At 46.5% G+C, this 17,786-nt stretch overlaps 1 protein-coding gene across 1 annotated transcript; it reads left to right on the plus strand.

Annotated features, from left to right (window-relative positions):
* Window positions 1-862: 862 nt before the first annotated feature.
* BT62DRAFT_923425 (uncharacterized protein) lies at window positions 863-1,913 on the plus strand (the record flags this gene model as incomplete). The annotated part of the gene is made up of 5 exons (XM_043184507.1): window positions 863-918; window positions 973-1,071; window positions 1,216-1,250; window positions 1,300-1,687; window positions 1,736-1,913. The coding sequence occupies 5 exons, from the start codon at window positions 863-865 to the stop codon at window positions 1,911-1,913; spliced, it is 756 nt and encodes a 251-aa protein (XP_043034835.1).
* Between the last annotated feature and the right edge of the window lie 15,873 nt (window positions 1,914-17,786).

Consider the following 17,786-nt stretch of genomic DNA (forward strand, 5'->3'; position numbering starts at 1 on the left):
CTATCATAGATCTGATCGCGTGAAAGTGGATAAGTGCCTCACTGATACTTATCGCATCGAGCGGACCACTAAACCGGATTCTAGATCTGCGCACGGACTTGGGCGCTTCTTGGTCCTCATTAACGAGTAACTTTTCGGGACATGTGAATGGTGTAAAAGGGTGGACCCAGTACAGTCGTGCTTTCTAGACTCGAAATCTCTGGTACGCCTTCGGCGAGGATGAGCAGGAACCGGAACTGCCAATAGAGACCACGAGGTCAAGGTTTCATTGATATCTCTGGTGGAAAGCCCCGGTTAGAAGCAAAAACTAGGCACTTTGACATCGGTACCAGTGACGTGACTCTCTCGAGGAGCGGTTGAAATTACAGAAGTTGAAAAGTTTCTGGGCTTGGGTGTCGCGCCGCAGTGATTAGAAAACCCGAAGCTAAACGGTATTGGGAACAATGGAACAATGGAAAGTGGTATGAGGACTCCGAGACTTGGACCAGGGTAGTGGCTTGTCAATGAAGGATGCATCAAATGATGGTGAGGATACAACAGGGACCTTTGGAGTCCTAAACTTGAAGCCAACTTACCCAATGAACCCAAAACTGAGTCCGGACTCGCAACCAAGGTGCAACGGTCAAGCTTTGTCGATAGATGAGGTGACTCGGGAGCTGTTCCAAACATAAGAAGGGAGTCACAAAGAACAGACTCGTACGCATTCGGCATAGCATGAATTGGAAGGTGAAATATATCAGTATGAAGGCACCGGCCGGCATTTAAATCTGAACCATTGTTCGCATCGATGAGGTAGAAGAAAAATTTTTATTATTCTCGCCCTTAGCCTGGTTGACATAATGCTTTCTGCGGCCTATGTACGATGTTCACAGATTGTCATCCGGATCACCAGGCACCTCACGTAGCGGCGGCACACGCGTGATAATTGGCGCGTTTCCCGCATTTGAAACTTGCTGATGTGTTTATTTTCAGGCTCCCTGTTCACTTTGATACCGGACTAGCCCGAGGTGACAAGCTAGGCGTGCCGAAGTCATACTGTGCCTGTAGCGATGATGATGCGGGATATCCATGGTACGTTTCCAGTTTCTTCCATCAATTTGATATCCTAAATCCAGATCGATATTCGAATTAAGTTGCTCATTGTTGCACAGGAGCAGAAAATGCAGTTTCATAATTTTGACGTGGCGTATCGGTATAAAAGTATCTCTTCCTCAGCTTCCTCTCGTCCTCCAACGACACTAGTTCAACAGGTCTGTAGCCCCCGCATCATTCTCTTACCGTACTCATTCTTCGGTACAGGTGACAGAATGGTATTCAACCTCCCTGACCGCGCATCCTTTAAGTTCCCTGTACATGAGTCACACGATATTCTTCGTACCCAGGCCGATGGAATCGCTATCGTTGGCATCATTGTTGGAGGCGTGTATCACTTTCGCGTCTTTCTCTTTAACCTACTGGAGAAGCGCTGCCTTCGCATCGACTGCAATCCTTTACCGATTGACGCCAACGGTATTGAGAAAGCTTGCGTGGATTTCGCGACGAAAAAGTACTTGTACCCGATTCCTCCGATCCGGATCTCTGAAATTTCGCGGAGCACCGGTGCCTTCTCCTATGGTCTTCAACCTCACGTTCAGATTGGAACCATTCTCGAGCTCTTGTTCACTCATCTCAAGCGTGATAAATACCTGTCCGTCATTTCTGTGATTTGTAGTCCCATAACTTACAAATATTATAGATTTTACAATGGTAGGGGATGCAGACACTGGTGTGCTACCATTCTGAACGACTTAGAGACCCATGGCTTTGTTTCCAATGGAGCAACAGGACATTTCGAGACGTGGGAAATGATGAAGCACAGAGAGCTCGGCACCTACTTCCCCATGCCTCGTATCCAAGGAGCCTTTTATAACTGAACTATAATAGTGTCATATATCCCAATACACTTGCCGAAGCTTGCCTGCGTATCATGAATCCTCCATACACTTGTGTTCATTATTCCGTGATCAAGCACAGAATGTTATGTCCCGAAGACTGCAAATAACTACGGGGGAGTAGCTCGGGGACGACATTTCAAAGAGTTTAGATGACCGGCTCGCATAAGCTGTAATTCTGTCCTGCCAATGATCGCTGTCGGAAAAAAGTCACAGACCATGAGGATATCATACCACTGTGATAGGTACTAATGACAAATCGGGGGTGTCTAGCAAATCTGAGACTGCCACGGGCACCAGTAGAGACAGGAGGACGGTTTGAAGATGGACAACTATACAAAGAGGATGTCATGTTTGATATCTCATATGTGCCAGTCACTCGAAACATGTACATGGGCTATTCAAATTGGAAGTAAGAGATGGACACTGACCAGTGGTAAATTGATGTGATGTGAGGAACAATTCAACAAAGAGTATCTGCATAACAAGTAGCCAGTTTCAGTACTATGCTGTCATGTGAGTGTAAGATCAGAACAGACAACCAGTAGGGTTGGTGAAGAGGCAACCAGTGCATGGCTATGGGGTGTCCCCAAGGGGGCCTGGAAAGTGACATTGATATGCCAGGCAGCTGTACCAGGTGAAAAAGAAAATATATTTATTGTTTTTCTACCAAGTTAGCTACATTATACCTACCACAGTTAGATATAATAAGTAAGAAATTACCTGGTGATGACACAATCCCATTGAGCATGATGCCTCAGTATCTAGCAGAGACTGAAGTGCTAGCAGATCTCTCTGTTTAGTACATGAGGTTCCAGATCCAGGAATAGGAACCTGAATGATTGGCATAGTGGCAAGAACCATGGCCTGACCAGATCAATCAACCAGATAGCTGCATATGAGCTCATATCTGCCAGAAAATGAGTTCAACCTATCTGGCTGGGTCAGCAAGTGTTGAGATTTGGTTTTCATAGCTTTAATATCACATTCTATTTATATATATTTACTGCTTATCTTATACATTGACATTTTTCATACCTATTGACTTGACTTGCAACTCCCACTGTCCTTACTCTATACAATGAAATATACCTTTCATTTGAGTCCAATACACCTCCCTCCAAATTTCCAGCATCTAAATTCCAACAGCAATTATGTTAGTCACTGGATCTTTATGTTAGTCAGACATAAGTAGCTAGAAAGTATAAATACCAGTCATATATAGAGGGTGGTCAGGTTTCTGGCCCTCTGGAATGCTACAAAGTGAACAGTATGGGTTTTCTTTGGCTAAGAACTTCAAGTTGTAGACTCAACCTGAATAGTATTATAATGACTAGGTCACTTTGTTTTGTGCAAGAACCCATAGAAAGCAACTGAAAGTTTATATCAGACAGTCAGACAGACCCAAGACAGTTCAGAACAATCAGTATTGTGTATAAGTCACAACCAGGCACATCATATCAGTCCAGAAACTGCACCAGGAAGACCATTTGAGGTAAGTTTTATTGTGTTCAGTGACACAGACAGCTTTGTTCAAGCAAACTGCAATATATATCTTTGAATTACATCTTATTGTGCTCTATCTACATCACATTCTCTATATACTTAGAGTCCAGGTATTACTATTCCTCCCTCAAACCACATTGTGATTTGGTGTTGGTGTTTTAGTAGTGTGCATCCCACACATTGTTGACTCATTCATTACTGCTTCACAGCATTTTAACATAGTTGAGGATTCTGGCAGGATATCCTACAAAGTTTATATACATAATGTCAGAGGGATGCAATAACATGCAACCACATCCATAGTCCAAGTTCATCCCATACAGAGTCAGGTGTCACACCATCAATGAAGACCATAGCTAGGTAACTTGGGTCTTCATCAAAGAAGCAATAGCATAGAGAAATAGGGATAGTTGTTTTTTGACAAACCAGTTCCATTGCACTGTATTCTTGGACCAATGCATCCATTTTCATGATGGTGTCAAAGTCAATGAAGGCAATCCTCTCTATGTTTAGACCAGTAAGGTTTTGACAGTGACAGCATCAATTTTGTAGAAGTCATCTCAAAGCTTTATTATCTCTGAGTAGCTTAGATAGTCTCCTGGATTATTCTGAGACTAAGGCCTGTGAGTAAAGAATGGAATGTAGACTGGCAACATACTACTAAGGAAGTGTTATCTGAGTCACCATGCTTTTGGCAAGAAAGGATGAATGATTGGAGAATAAAGGCAAGAGTGCATTCCAATAAGGAGTTAATATGCCATAAGAAGTTTCAGCACCATGTGTTCAGCACAATATATCCTGAAAACACACAGACATTTTTTATAGAAGCCTAGGTTTCATTCAAGTTTGGTTATTGTTAGTGTGTGGACATGTATAATGCTGCTTACCTACTGGAGTACAAACTCTGACCTCTTGTCACCCATACAACCTCTGGGCCACTTGCATTGTCTTTTGCTTCAAGCAAGATGGTACTTACTATGATGCAGTTCAAGTTTAATATTGATGACCTCTTAAAGACTTATGTTTTCAAGAATAGTGCCAATGTCAATAGTCATGCATGCAATCAGACATCAGCTCCAGACCAGTTGTTCTTCATTGATCCAGCAACCCAGCAGAGCTGGCCATGATGAAATATCTCTCACTTGGAACCTCTGAAAGACTCAAATAATCATACTGTCCCAGTTCTAGAGAGAGTGGATGATATGAATAAAATTCTCATTGCAATGGCAAAGCTTTGAGACCTTGGTTCTTCTGATCTCCATTATTGATCACAGCTCACAGAGGTGATTTATTAGGTAAGATTGAGGTTTCTTAATAGTCTGCCTCATTTAGGGCTGTCAGATTTTTCCATCTAAGGTCCACAGGTATGATAAACATTGTCTGCATTGTAAGTATTGACAGTTGTCCATCAGTGATGCATGCACACATATTTTATAGTGGACACAATCAGAGTCTGCTAAAAAGACTTCTATTTTGCATATCAATATAGCATTGACAGTATACACCTCTTCTGGTTTGCCACTGCTATATTGTGCCTGTTCATTGGTACATCCTTGACTTTAAAAGCTAGAGACTTCACAGTCATGTTTGGTTAACCAGATTATAGAAAAAGTCTTTGCTGTTATTTATTCAATCATTATCATAGAAGTTCCATTATTATATCCCATACACTGCTGTCTCATTTTATCATGTCATTCATTATTTACCAGGTCCTGAAGATGCACCTAACTATCTGAGCTGCTTTGAAAGGCTATCATAAGTAATGTCTCAGGAAGTTGCCATACTGCTATGTGATTTTATGGTCAGGAGAACAAGAGCAGCAGTGTTAAGCCCAAATTCCACATGACCAACAACACATGATAAACTAACAGAATCTCACACTTTGGGTTAGACTGTTAGAGTTCACTGATGTGTTGTTGGCATTTGTGTAGTCAAGGCATTTGCAAGTTGCTCAAGATAAGATGGTGGAGAATAAACTTTAGCTCAAAGCTGGGGTTACCATAGTGAGAGCTATACTACTTATATACTAATTCCTTATCATTCTAAAGATAAATTACTTACAAAAGAGTATTGTCTGTCATTGTGCTGTTACTGCTGTTATGACTGTGCAGAAACAAAAGAGTATTATCTGCTGTTGAGCTGTTACTGCTGTTACTGCTGTGCAATGACAAAAGAGGCACTCTGTTATTGTGCTGCTGTATGGCTTCACAGCAGGCACAGTAGAATCAGGGCAGTGCTGCTGACTAAGCTTTCCCATGATCCTAAGCACCAGAATAGGTGCCCTGACTAAGCAGAAGTAGGGGTCAATCCTGAATAAATCAAGGAAAAAGAAAAGAAAATAGGAAAAATCATAACAAGCAGGCCTTCACTATTAATGTCTGAAGTCAATCTTTGTCCTTGATGATGGTCATGCAGTGCTTGCCGGATTTTCACAAGAAACATGAGATAGACAAAGAAGATAGAACAATGGTTGAACAGACTCTGACCTGTCAAGTTATACAGAATGTGAAGGTTAATGATCATTTCTTATGATTATTCAAGATGAGTAGATAGTACAAATTTCAGCAAGACTGAGATGGCTGAGACATTGATGATGTTTAGTGTGACAGGAAAACAGAGACAATAGGAAAGGGTCTACAGCATAGACAAGAGATATACATGATTTCAAAGATAGGCCTCAGATATGTTATGTCAGATAGAGATTACTAAACAGATCTGGAATTTCTATAGCATGAAACATATAGATTTTTTTCCACTTTACCTTCTTAGTGGCACTGTGGGCCAGATCCACTACTCTGAGGAGGATTCTCCTTAAGGTAGAATGCACATGAATAAACATTTCAATATCTATGGCAGACCTTATTTAATACTGTCCTAATATGAATACATTCTATGAAGCAAGGACACTGTCTCATCTTCAAAAGGCCATGGAAGGCTGCAAAAAGAGCCTCATGAGCAATGTTTATATTAGAAGCTATACATAGCATTCACCAGTTTGACAAGCTGCTTTGCTTGGAGTGACTACTATTTCTATAAAATCTCTATCAGTACCTGCATGATAAGTTGCATGATTTTGGTCAACAAACCCTTGGGTATACCATAAGGAAAGTTCACTATGAATGTGGGCTATGAATGCCTATGATTAGCTGCATTATTACTGACATGGTGAGAATACATGCTAAAATTCATAGGTTCTGAAGCCAGTGAGTTACCATCTGGGCCATTCTGAGAGGATGCTGCCAACTGGGCTCTGATTGTGTCAGATTCAGTCTGAAGAGTGATTAAAGAAGAGGAGTTGAAGTTGAGAAGCTTTTGCAAACATGATACTTATATTGGATATGAAGGAGTTGCTTTTGGAGTTCTGAGACTTCTGGCATGATGTACAGCATGAATGCCACCTTGCATTGGACATAGAGACCTGCCCTCAGTGTGGAGTGTATTTCTCTCTGCCTGAGAGTCTGCAGGCATCTTGAAGGAGTTGGTCAGTCAACAGTGATTAGAAAAAGTAGAGTAAGAGAAACAACAAAGTAAGAACTCAGTCAGCACAGTATAGATGAAACAACTATATTAATTGTATACCATACCTAGAGTAAGAGAAACAATGAAGTAAGAACTAAGGGAGTGAGTAAGTAAGATGTATATAGGTATATGAGAAAGTGCACATACCTCAGTTGGCACAGTGTAGGTGAAATGACTGTATTATGATTTTCTTCCATTTTTCATTCTTAACCCCTATTTATGCTTAGTCAGGGCACCAGGATGAGCACTTAAGACTGTGGGACAAGGCTTAGTCATCACAACTAGCCAAGTTGGTCATTGTCTTTCGATGCAATGATGTTGCCCAATGACACACAATGAGCCTTTTATGTATGGTAATAATGCTCCAGGACAAAGAGCACAAAGACAGAGAAATATACAATAAGTAGGTAGTATTATTAGTGGATCTTGTTTTGTATTTAAGAGGCTTACTCTTGCTGGTAAAACCCAGCTTTGAGCTAAAGCTTATACACCCTCATTCTACTCTCAAGCCAATTACAAAAAAGCCTTAAAGCACAAGAATCAACAGCACAATCCAGTGAACTCTAATGGAAGGCTCAAACATGAAGCCACATTGGTTTATCATGTGCCACATTAATCACATGCAGCCTGAGTCTAACAATTAGCTTGAAGCTATACCTTTCCTTTTCTCATGCCTATTAGTGCAGAGGAAACTGAATGCCCTCAATCAATTCTTCAGACCCAAACTTTGATCATGAGTTCTTTGAACTCCTCGCTTCTATTGTCAGAACATTGTTGGGATTATTGGTGATCATTCAGCTGTACTGGGGATGCCACTCAATTACTGCTTGGGCCATCAGACACTATAATAAGTTTCAGCACATATGACATATTCTATGCAATGTAATCTCAGACCTCCTGCTCCATGACATCCCCAACTCCTGATGAATGTTTCACTGGTCCCTGACAAGCTCCTTACCAGAGGCCGGGCCTAGCAGCCCACATCAAAGGGATGTTCGAGAAGAAGAAAGACACTGATACCCTCTCCAGCAACCTAGCAGAAACTGCAATGATCACAACACAGGATTCTGAAACCCATGGGTCTCTGGACCCCCATCAGACCACAAGGATGAGGAGATCCCAGAAGACTTCTTTCAGCAGTCTCTCTCTCCTGACCCTACCCCCACCTCTCCAACTGGAGGGATTGGTAATCATGCCAGAGACTCTCTCAGTCCCACTTGAATGGCTGCAAGATTCTGATATGTGACTCCTAGAAGTCAGTCTCACAGCCCCATTACAACTTCCCCCTGCTCGATCAGGACAAGCAGTGGAATGGAGAGGATATTCTTGGCCTGTCTTTGTGATCAGCAGCATGAAAGAGAAGTATGAGAGGAAGTTATCCACCAATACTTCCCTACCTGAGACATGAACATCCCATTTAACTATGAAGAGGCCATCTGACAGGAAGGACAGAGACAGTGAACTGCACTGCAGCTGATTCACAGCAAGCTTGAGGAGCATCTCATTGAAGAAGAATGAAAGAGATGAGAGGCTGAAGAGTTCGACTGTGTTAAGCCCAAGCGTCACGTGGACCGATACACGTGATAAACAGATGTTCTTTCGCACTTCGAGGAATCACCTGAGTTCACTTATATGTGTATCCGGGCGGTGTGACTCAAGGTCAGAAGTAGACTCGAGATAGAATGGTATGAATAAACTTTAGCTCGAAGCTGGGGTTACCAGCGAGAGCCGTTCTCCTTAAATACTACTGGGTTGTATCTAAATATACAGGATTACTTATTGTGTGTTGTCGTGTCCTTTGTGCTCATTGTCCTAGGGCGTCGCTACCGTACATAAAAGGTTCGTTGTGCATTGTCGAGCGCTGTCTCCACGTCGAAGGACAATGAAGGATTTGGCCAGTTGTGCTGACCAAGCTTTTCCCCACGGTCCTAAGCGCTTGTCTTTTAGCGCCGTGACTAAGCATAATAGGGGCTAAAAGAAAGAAAATAGCAGAAAATCGTAACATTACCCCCTCGTTAAGACCATCGTCCCGATGGCTTAATTAAGGGATAGTTCATAGTCGTGTATGGCTGTGTCCGCGTTCATATATTTTTTGTTTACCCATTGGTTTGATTCCGGGCCGTACCCCTTCCAACTGACGAGGTAGTCCACCGTTGTCGTTAGTCCGCCCCCTTTCGCTTTGACCTTTCAGAGTTTGTGATTCAGGATTTGATCGATTTCATAGTGTTCTTCGTCATCGATCAGGTCCGGAGGAGGGGGAGGAGGCTGTTCCTGGTTGGGAAAGGCTGGTGCTATGTAGGGGTGTAAGAGCGTCTCGTTGAAGACATCATGGATTTTCCAGGCAGGTGGTAAGCGTAATTTGTATGCGCTTAGCCCGATGGCTTTAATTATGGGGAAAGGGCCGGTGCGTTTATCATCCAGCTTCCGTTTTGGACGCGGTAAATGAAGATTTGTTGTATCCAGCCAGACCTTGTCGTTTGGTTGGTAAGTATGACTCGGTCTGCGATGTTTGTCGTAGTTCTTTTTCATTGCTACCGCCGCCTTTTCCAGTGCTGCTTTTGTTTCGTTGTGGATTTTTTCCATGTCGGTGGTGAAATCGGACGATGCAGGGGTAGTCGTCCGGAGTCAGTTAGTCTGAGTGACATATGGGTGTCGACCATGGTTTACGAAAAATGGGGTTTTTCCCGTTGCGGAGTGTACACAGTTGTTATGTTGGAAGGCTGCCAATGCGAGCCATTCAGTCCAATCGTCTTGTCGGAAGTTGATGAAAAGTCGTAGATACTTTTCAATTTCTTGGTTGACGCGTTCCGTTTGTCCGTCAGTTTGAGGGTGATAGGCTGTGGAAGCATTTTGTTTGATGCTTAGGATGCGGTATAGGTCTGTGATGAATTTTGAAACAAATTGGGGACCCCTGTCTGAGATAACGACTTGGGGCATCCCATATTTGGCGTATACTTCATCCCGTAGGATTTTGGCCCATCCTTCAGAGTTTAATTCGGTGGAACACGCGATCGGAATGATTGTTTTGGAGAATCGGTCGACGATGACAAGGATGGCATCGTACCCGTTACATTCGGGCAGTCCGGTGATCATGTCGACGGAAATGTGCGTCCATGGTGCAGATGGTACCATGTTCGGCTGGAGCGGTGCTGCTCGGGCTTGTGTGGAGGCCTTGCCACGCTGACAGGCCTCACAAGCTTTTACATATGCCATTACATCGTTTCCCATTTTTGGCCACCAATATTCTCGTAGGATGAGTTCTTTGGTCTTGGCGATGCCTGGGTGTCCTGCTGTCATATGATCGTGACAGGTGGCGATGATTTTGCCGCGGAGTCGTTGGTCTCGGGGAATGTAGATACGTCCGTCATAGTAGATGAGGCCCTCCTTTTTTGTCATTCCCCGTTCATGGTTCAAGGAGGGGGTGACCCGTTGGTCCCACTTGTGATTGTCCCGTGTGGCGCTTTTGATTCGTTCATGTAATTCTTCCTCTGTTGGCATTATCATGGCCCGGAAGTGCTCCGGCCTTAATAATGTCATGCCTTTGTTATCATCTCCCCCCTGATCATGATCTGCGCGTCTGCTTAATAGGTCGGCTTTCTTGTTCGCCGTCCCAGCTTTGTGGTGTAGGGTGTACTGGTATTGGCTGAGCTCTGTCACCCAGCGGGCTTGTCGTCGGTTGAGTTTCTGTGGTTGTCGGAAATACCGTAGGTTTTGGTGGTCTGTCCAGACCTCGAATATTTTCTCCGCTCCGATGAGGTAGTGTCGCCATTCTTCCAGAGCGAGCATGATGGCGAGCAATTCCTTGTCGTAAATCTCGTAGTTTCGCTCCGTAGTGGTTAAGGCTTTGGAGAGGAAGGCTACAGGTCGCCACTTCCCTTCTTGTTCCTGGGAGAGGACGGCCCCTATCGCCCCTTCGCTTGAGTCGGCCTCTATCCTAAACTTCCCCTCTTGGGTTGGAATAGCTAGTATGACATCTTCCGCTAGTCGACGTTTGAGGTCATCGAAGGCGGCTTGCTGAGAGGGCCCCCACCCCCAGGGCGCATTGCCTGTTAGTTGTGTCATTGGGCGGACGATCCTGCTGTAGTCGCGGATGAATCACCGGTAGAAGTTTGTGAACCCGAGAAATGATTGTAGCTCCTTTTTCTTGTTGGGTTCTGGCCATTTGGTGACTCCGGCCACTTTCACCGGGTCCATTCGAATGCTCCCTTCGCTGATGATTACTCCAAGGTATTCCGTCTCCAATACCTCGAATTCACACTTCTCTGCTTTGAGGAACAGTTTGTGCTTCCTCATCAGGGCTAGTACCTTTCGTACCAGATTTCGGTGCTCTTCCCTTGTTTTAGACATGATTAAAATGTCATCGAGATAGATTGTCACTTTTCCAGTGGAGATGAGGTCTTTGAAAATGTCGTTCATCATCCATTGGAAGGTGGCGGGGGAATTTGTGAGCCCAAAGAACATGACAGTCGGTTCAAATAGTCCCCGATTGGTACGGAACGCGGCTTTCCACTCGTCCCCCTCCTTGATGCGGACATTGTTGTATCCCCATCGTACGTCAAGTTTTGTGTAGTACCTGGCGCCTCGGAGTTTGTCCATTAACTCCGAGATTAACGGCAGTGGGTATCGATTTTTGATCGTCATCTCATTGAGCTTCCGGTAATCTTGGACTGGTCGGAGCTTTCCATCCTTCTTTTTGACGAAGAAGAAGGGAGAGGCCATGGGGGATTTCGAGGGACGGATTCTGCCACTAGATAGGTTTTCGTCTAGGAACTTGTCAAGTTCCTGTTGCTCGTGATGGCCAAGGGGATAGGTCTTGCAGTCTAGGTTGGCGCTGGCATTAGGAATCAGTTCGATCGCGTGATCCCAAGGCTTTGGGGCAGGTAACTCGTCAAAGCTCTCTGTTAAGCCCAAGCGTCACGTGGACTGATACACGTGATAAACAGGTGTTCCTTCGCACTTCGAGGAATCACCTGAGTTCACTATATGTGTACCCGAATGGTTATGACCCAAGGTCAGAAATAGACTCGAGGTAGAATGGTATGTATAAACTTTAGCTCGAAGCTGGGGTACACCAGCGAGAGCTGCGGTCCTTAAATACTGTACAGTCGTTTGCTAATTATACTACTGCTTATTATGTATGCCTGTGTCCATTGTGCTCGTTGTCCTTGAGCGTCACTATCGTACATAAAAGGTTGATTGTGTGTCATCGAGCGCGACCGTCATAGTGTCTTGATGAAAGGTTTTAGTTGTGCTGACTAATCCTCCCACGGTCTTATGCCTTCTGACTCAGTGTAAATAGGGGTGAAAAGAAAAGAAAAAAGGAAAAATCGTAACATTACCCCCTCGTTAAGACCATCGTCCCGATGGCTTAATTAAGGGATAGTTCATAGTCGTGTATGGCGGTGTCGGCATTCATGTATTTCTCGTTTACCCATTGATTGGATTCCGGTCCATAGCCCTTCCAACTGACCAGGTAGTCCACCGTTGTTGTCATGCCACCGCCGCGAGCTTTGACTTTTCGTAGTTTATGGTTTAGAACTTGATCAATTTCGTAGTGTTCTTCATTGTCAATTAGCTCGGGTGGCGGGGGAGGTGGACGTTCCTGGTTAGGAAACGCAGGTGCGATGTATGGGGTCAGGAGCGCCTCATTGAATACATTGTGTATTTTCCATGCTGCCGGTAGCTTCAGTTTGTACGCGGAAGCGCCTATTTTTGCTAGGATAGCGAAGGGACCGGTGCGTTTGTCGGCGAGCTTCCGCTTTGGTCGTGGCAGGTGAAGATTGGTTGTGTCTAGCCAGACTTTGTCATTGGTCTGGTATGTGTGGGCCGTCCGCCGGTGTTTGTCGTATTGTTTTTTCATCGTTTCGGCGGTTTTTTCTAATGCGGCTTTTGTCTCGAGATGGATTTTATCCATTGTTGTCACGAATAGTGTGGAGGCGGGAGTTGTTGTTTTGTGATGTAGTGTCTGTGTGACGTGCAGGTGACGGCTGTAATTAATGAAGAATGGTGTCTGTCCAGTTGCGGAATGTACTCTGTTATTGTGTTGAAAGGCTGCTAGCGCCAGCCATTCGACCCAATCGTCCTGTCGATAGTTGATAAAGAGGCGGAGGTACTTTTTGATTTCTTGGTTTGCTCGTTCGGTCTGGCCGTCGGTCTGAGGGTGGTATGCTGTAGATGCATTCCGTTTTACTTGGAGTAGTTTATACAGGTCATCAAGGAATTTCGAGACGAATTGTGGTCCTCGATCCGAGATGATGACCTGTGGCATCCCATATTTGGCATATACTTCGTCGCGCAGTATTTTTGCCCACCCTTCCGAGGTCAGTTCCGTGGAGCATGCGATCGGAATGATTGCCTTTGAAAACCGATCGACGATGACGAGAATTGCGTCATAACCGTTGCAGTCCGGTAGTCCTGTGATCATGTCCACAGAAATATGAGTCCATGGCTGCGCCGGCACCTCGTTGGGGTGTAGGGGCGCCGGCCGAGGCTGTGTTGACGTCTTTCCCCTTTGACATGTCTCGCAGGCCTTTACGTAGGACGTGACGTCATTGCCAAGTTTCGGCCACCAATAGTTTCGTAGGACGAGTTCTTTGGTTTTGGCAATGCCGGGGTGCCCTGCCGTGGCATGATCGTGGCAGGTGGCAATGATCTCTCCTCGTAATTGGTGATTGCGCGGAATATAGATCCTTCCATCATATCGAATCATCCCCTCCTCTTTCGTCATTCCTCGTTCATGGTTTAGGGAAGCGGCAATCCGTTGGTCCTATTGATGTGTGTCTCGTGTCGCGCTTTTGATGCGTTCGTGGATCTCTTCTTCCGTCGGCATTATCATTGCGCGGAAATGTTCGGGGCGTAACATGGTAACGCCGGTGTTGTCGTTTCCCCCCTGATTATGATCGGCACGGCGGGAGAGGAGGTCAGCCTTTTTGTTGGCGACTCCGGCTTTGTGGTGAAGGGTGTACTGGTATTGGGTGAGTTCCGTGACCCAACGGGCTTGACGACGGTTTAGTTTCTGGGGTTGACGGAAATACCGAAGGTTTTGGTGATCCGTCCAGATTTCAAAGACGCTGACTGCTCCGATTAGGTAGTGCCGCCACTCTTCGAGGGCGAGCATTATTGCGAGTAGTTCCTTGTCGTAGATTTCGTAGTTTCTCTCCGTCACAGTTAATGCCTTGGAAAGGAAGGCGACGGGACGCCACTTCCCTTCCTGTTCCTGGGATAGTATGGCACCTATGGCCCCTTCGCTGGAATCAGCCTCTACTCGGAACTTCCCTTCTTGAGATGGAATGGCGAGTATTACGTCTTCTGCGAGTCGTCGTTTCAGATCTTGGAAGGCGAGTTGTTGAGAGTCCTTCCACCCCCATGGGGCATTGCCCGTGAGTTGCGTCATGGGGCGAACGATTTTGCTGTAGTCCCGTATGAACCGCCTGTAAAAGTTGGTGAAACCCAGGAAAGATTGTAACTCTTTCTTCTTGGTGGGGGTTGGCCAGTCCACTACCCCCGCAACTTTTATTGGATCCATGCGAATACTCCCTTCGCTGATTATCACCCCGAGGTACTCGGTTTCCAATACCTCGAATTCGCACTTCTCCGCTTTGAGGAATAGTTTGTGTTTCCTCATGAGGGCGAGTACTCGTCGGACTAAAGCGCGGTGTTCCTCTTTTGTCTTGGACATGATGAGAATGTCGTCAAGATAAATGGTCACCTTTCCAGTGGCGATGAGATCCTTGAATATATCGTTCATCATCCACTGGAAGGTGGCAGGGGAGTTGGTTAGGCCAAAAAACATCACGGTGGGTTCGAACAACCCTTGATTGGTCCGGAACGCGGCCTTCCATTCGTCTCCCTCTTTTATTCGAACGTTATTGTATCCCCACCGGACATCGAGCTTGGTGTAGTACTTGGCTCCTCGGAGTTTGTCCATTAACTCCGAGATCAGGGGCAGTGGATACCGGTTCTTGATGGTCATCTCGTTTAACTTGCGATAATCCTGTACCGGACGGAGCTTTCCATCCTTCTTTTTTACAAAGAAGAAGGGGGAGGCCATGGGCGATTTCGATGGTCGGATGCGCCCGGATGATAGATTTTCTTCCAGGAACTTGTCGAGTTCTTGTTGTTCCTGATTCCCGAGGGGATAGGTTTTGCAATCGAGGTTTGCGTTAGCGTTGGGGATTAACTCGATGGCATGATCCCAGGGCTTCGGGGCGGGCAGCTCGTCAAAGCTCTCCTTTTCGAAGAGATCCTTGTAATCTCGTGCCCATTCAGGCACCATTTCTTCGAATGTCCTCTCGCTCTTCCCTTCGTTTGCTTTGGTGGCCAAATCGTTGGCATGGTGAACGGCGCGTATGTGGATCTCCTTCTGAAGATCTACCACGAGTATGGTTTCCCCATCCTCCATCTCCTCGTCCCAGCGGTCTTCCGGGTCTTCATCTGGCAATTCGAATGGAGTTTTCCTGCATCGGCACCTGGCAAAGGTGATTCGACCGGTCTTCCAATTGATCAGCGGATTGTGGCGGATTAGCCAATCATGGCCGAGAAAGAGCTCCTTGGTTCCGAGGTCTGTAACGGCCAGATCGAGACGTTCGGAGTGATCTCCTATAGTTAGTCTGAGTTTGACGAACTCAGTGATGGAACCGGCTTGATTCTTTGTTCCGTCGGCATTGTACACCGGTATCGGGGCCGCTGTTGCCCTGGTCGGGAGCTGATGCTTGTCGACGAAAGCCCGATTGATTGAGCTCCCTGTACAGCCACTATCGATGAGGGCGGTTATTTGATAGGCGGCTCGAGAGGTCAGTGTTTCGATTTGCCCTTTTGTGGTTAGGTCACGTCCGGGGGTTTTGGTTCGTAGAATGTACTTTTTGGGTCCCCGGAGTTCATCTAGCCATTCGAGGGCCCGACATCGCTCTGCCTTTCTGATTCCTTCAATCAGTTCGTCCACTACTTCTTCGGCCCTTGCCCGATGGATCCAGTTTCGAAGTATGGCTTTTGCCGCGGCTTCATCCTTGGCCTCCTTGATGGCCCTCCACGTCCATTCGGTGTCGAATGGTTTGAGCCATGTGGTGGGACCCTCTGTCCCTGTTCGGCCCATGGGCATTTGAGTTTTTCTTTGCGATTCATTGGTGTGTTTTGTGAATAACTGGGGTATATTCGAATGCGTAGTGGGAGGTGACATAGATGTAGCTACAGGAATACTATCAGTCCGACTAGCGGCTATTGCTGACACACCATTAAGTCCTTTGGCCAGTCCAGTGGAATCGCTCACTGGCTGGCCCCGTCTTTTACTTCCTCGACCTTGGTTTCCTTTCCAAGGTCCTCCTCTTCCTTCTGAAGTTCGGCGATCTGCACCCGTATGTCTTCTTGGGTTCGTTTCTTCTTTGGGCAGTCTTTTGCCATGTGTCCTTTCTGTCCGCAATTGAAGCATTTTCCTTCTTTCTTCAGGCGATCAATATCCATCGGCTTTCCGGCTCCGGTATAGGTTGTGCCGGTTCCGGTCTTCTGCGCACTATAGGATGGGGTGGTTGCGGTTGAGGGGCCCGAGGTTTTTCCGGCAGTTTGCCCCGACTTATTCGGGGTTGGCGGGGCTGGCTTCTTGGAATACTCCTGTAGCGTCGTGGCTTCCGCTTTCTGCCTTTGTCGCTCCTTGTACATCTCGACGATTCGTTCCTTCCATTCGTCGTACCCCACGGGCATCAATATTTTGACGCCCATGGCTGAGATCATCGTGAGGTACGAGGAGGGAACCCCTCGCTTGAGCGCTTCCACCATTCTTCCATCATTCGCAGTGTCTTCCCTGATCCCGGCGAGTTTGGCGAGGCGTTCTAGCTCGTCGAAGTAATCTGTAGCTGCTTTGTCTCCCATCTTGTACTCCTTGATCTTCTGTTTGTGAACTTCTTGTACTGCGGGGTCAATGAATTTGTCGTTCAACATCCGCTTGAACACCGGCCAGGAGGGATACCGGTAATGCTCCCTAGTGGTGGATCGGAAGTTCGGGGAGATCAAGATCCACCACGTTTTGGCCTTGTCCTCCAGGTATGAGGTAGCGAATGCGACCTTGTTCATATCGGTACCGATGTACCCAATATAAACCTCGAAGTATTGTTCGCAGTCGACCAGGAATCGGTCGATGTCATCCGAGGCCCCCTTAAAGGGGCGAGGCTTTCGGAGGAGGTCGGGGTGACACTGTAGTACGTTGGCATTGTGTGGGAGTGCCCCCATCGGGTTGGGCCATCCGTCGAATGGTGGTTGTTTCCATTCCGCGGGTGGTCCGGGGAAGGAATGTAGGGAATTGTCATCAGCGATGGGGCTTCCTTTTGGGTCGGTTACTCGAATGATCACCCCGTCTCGTACCGTGAATCCGAGGTGGACCGCCTCGGGGTCGTCCCATATGGGGTCCTTCCCACTCGTCTCTGCTTGGTCCGGGGGAGGTTGTCCGCCGAGGAGCTGACTTCCTCTGCCGGTCCAGGGATTCTGGGTTTGAGCGGCCTGCCATGCCGGTCGATTTCTGGTACGGATGAGCCGTGATGCCGTGCTTCGGATTGACGGGCTGTCTTCGGCCCGACTGCGAATGGAGGGGGCGACATAGATTGCTCGTTTCGGTGGGACGGGGGGGGTACGCGGCATTGGTGCCGGTTCTTGTGGTTTGTTGACGGGCCGATATGGGGGTATCGGCATGAGGGGATCTTCTGGGTGCCATTGCCCATACTCCCTCCATGCGTATTCTGTCGCGGCGTACTGTAAGATTTTTTCTTTTTCGGTACCTGGCGCATACCTGTACTCGAGTCCTAAGGGTGTCGCTTGCCAGCGCGCATCCTGCCATAAGTAATTCCT

Source organism: Guyanagaster necrorhizus (genome assembly GCF_019112545.1).
Source record: "Guyanagaster necrorhizus MCA 3950 unplaced genomic scaffold BT62scaffold_39, whole genome shotgun sequence".
NCBI lineage: Eukaryota > Fungi > Basidiomycota > Agaricomycetes > Agaricales > Physalacriaceae > Guyanagaster > Guyanagaster necrorhizus.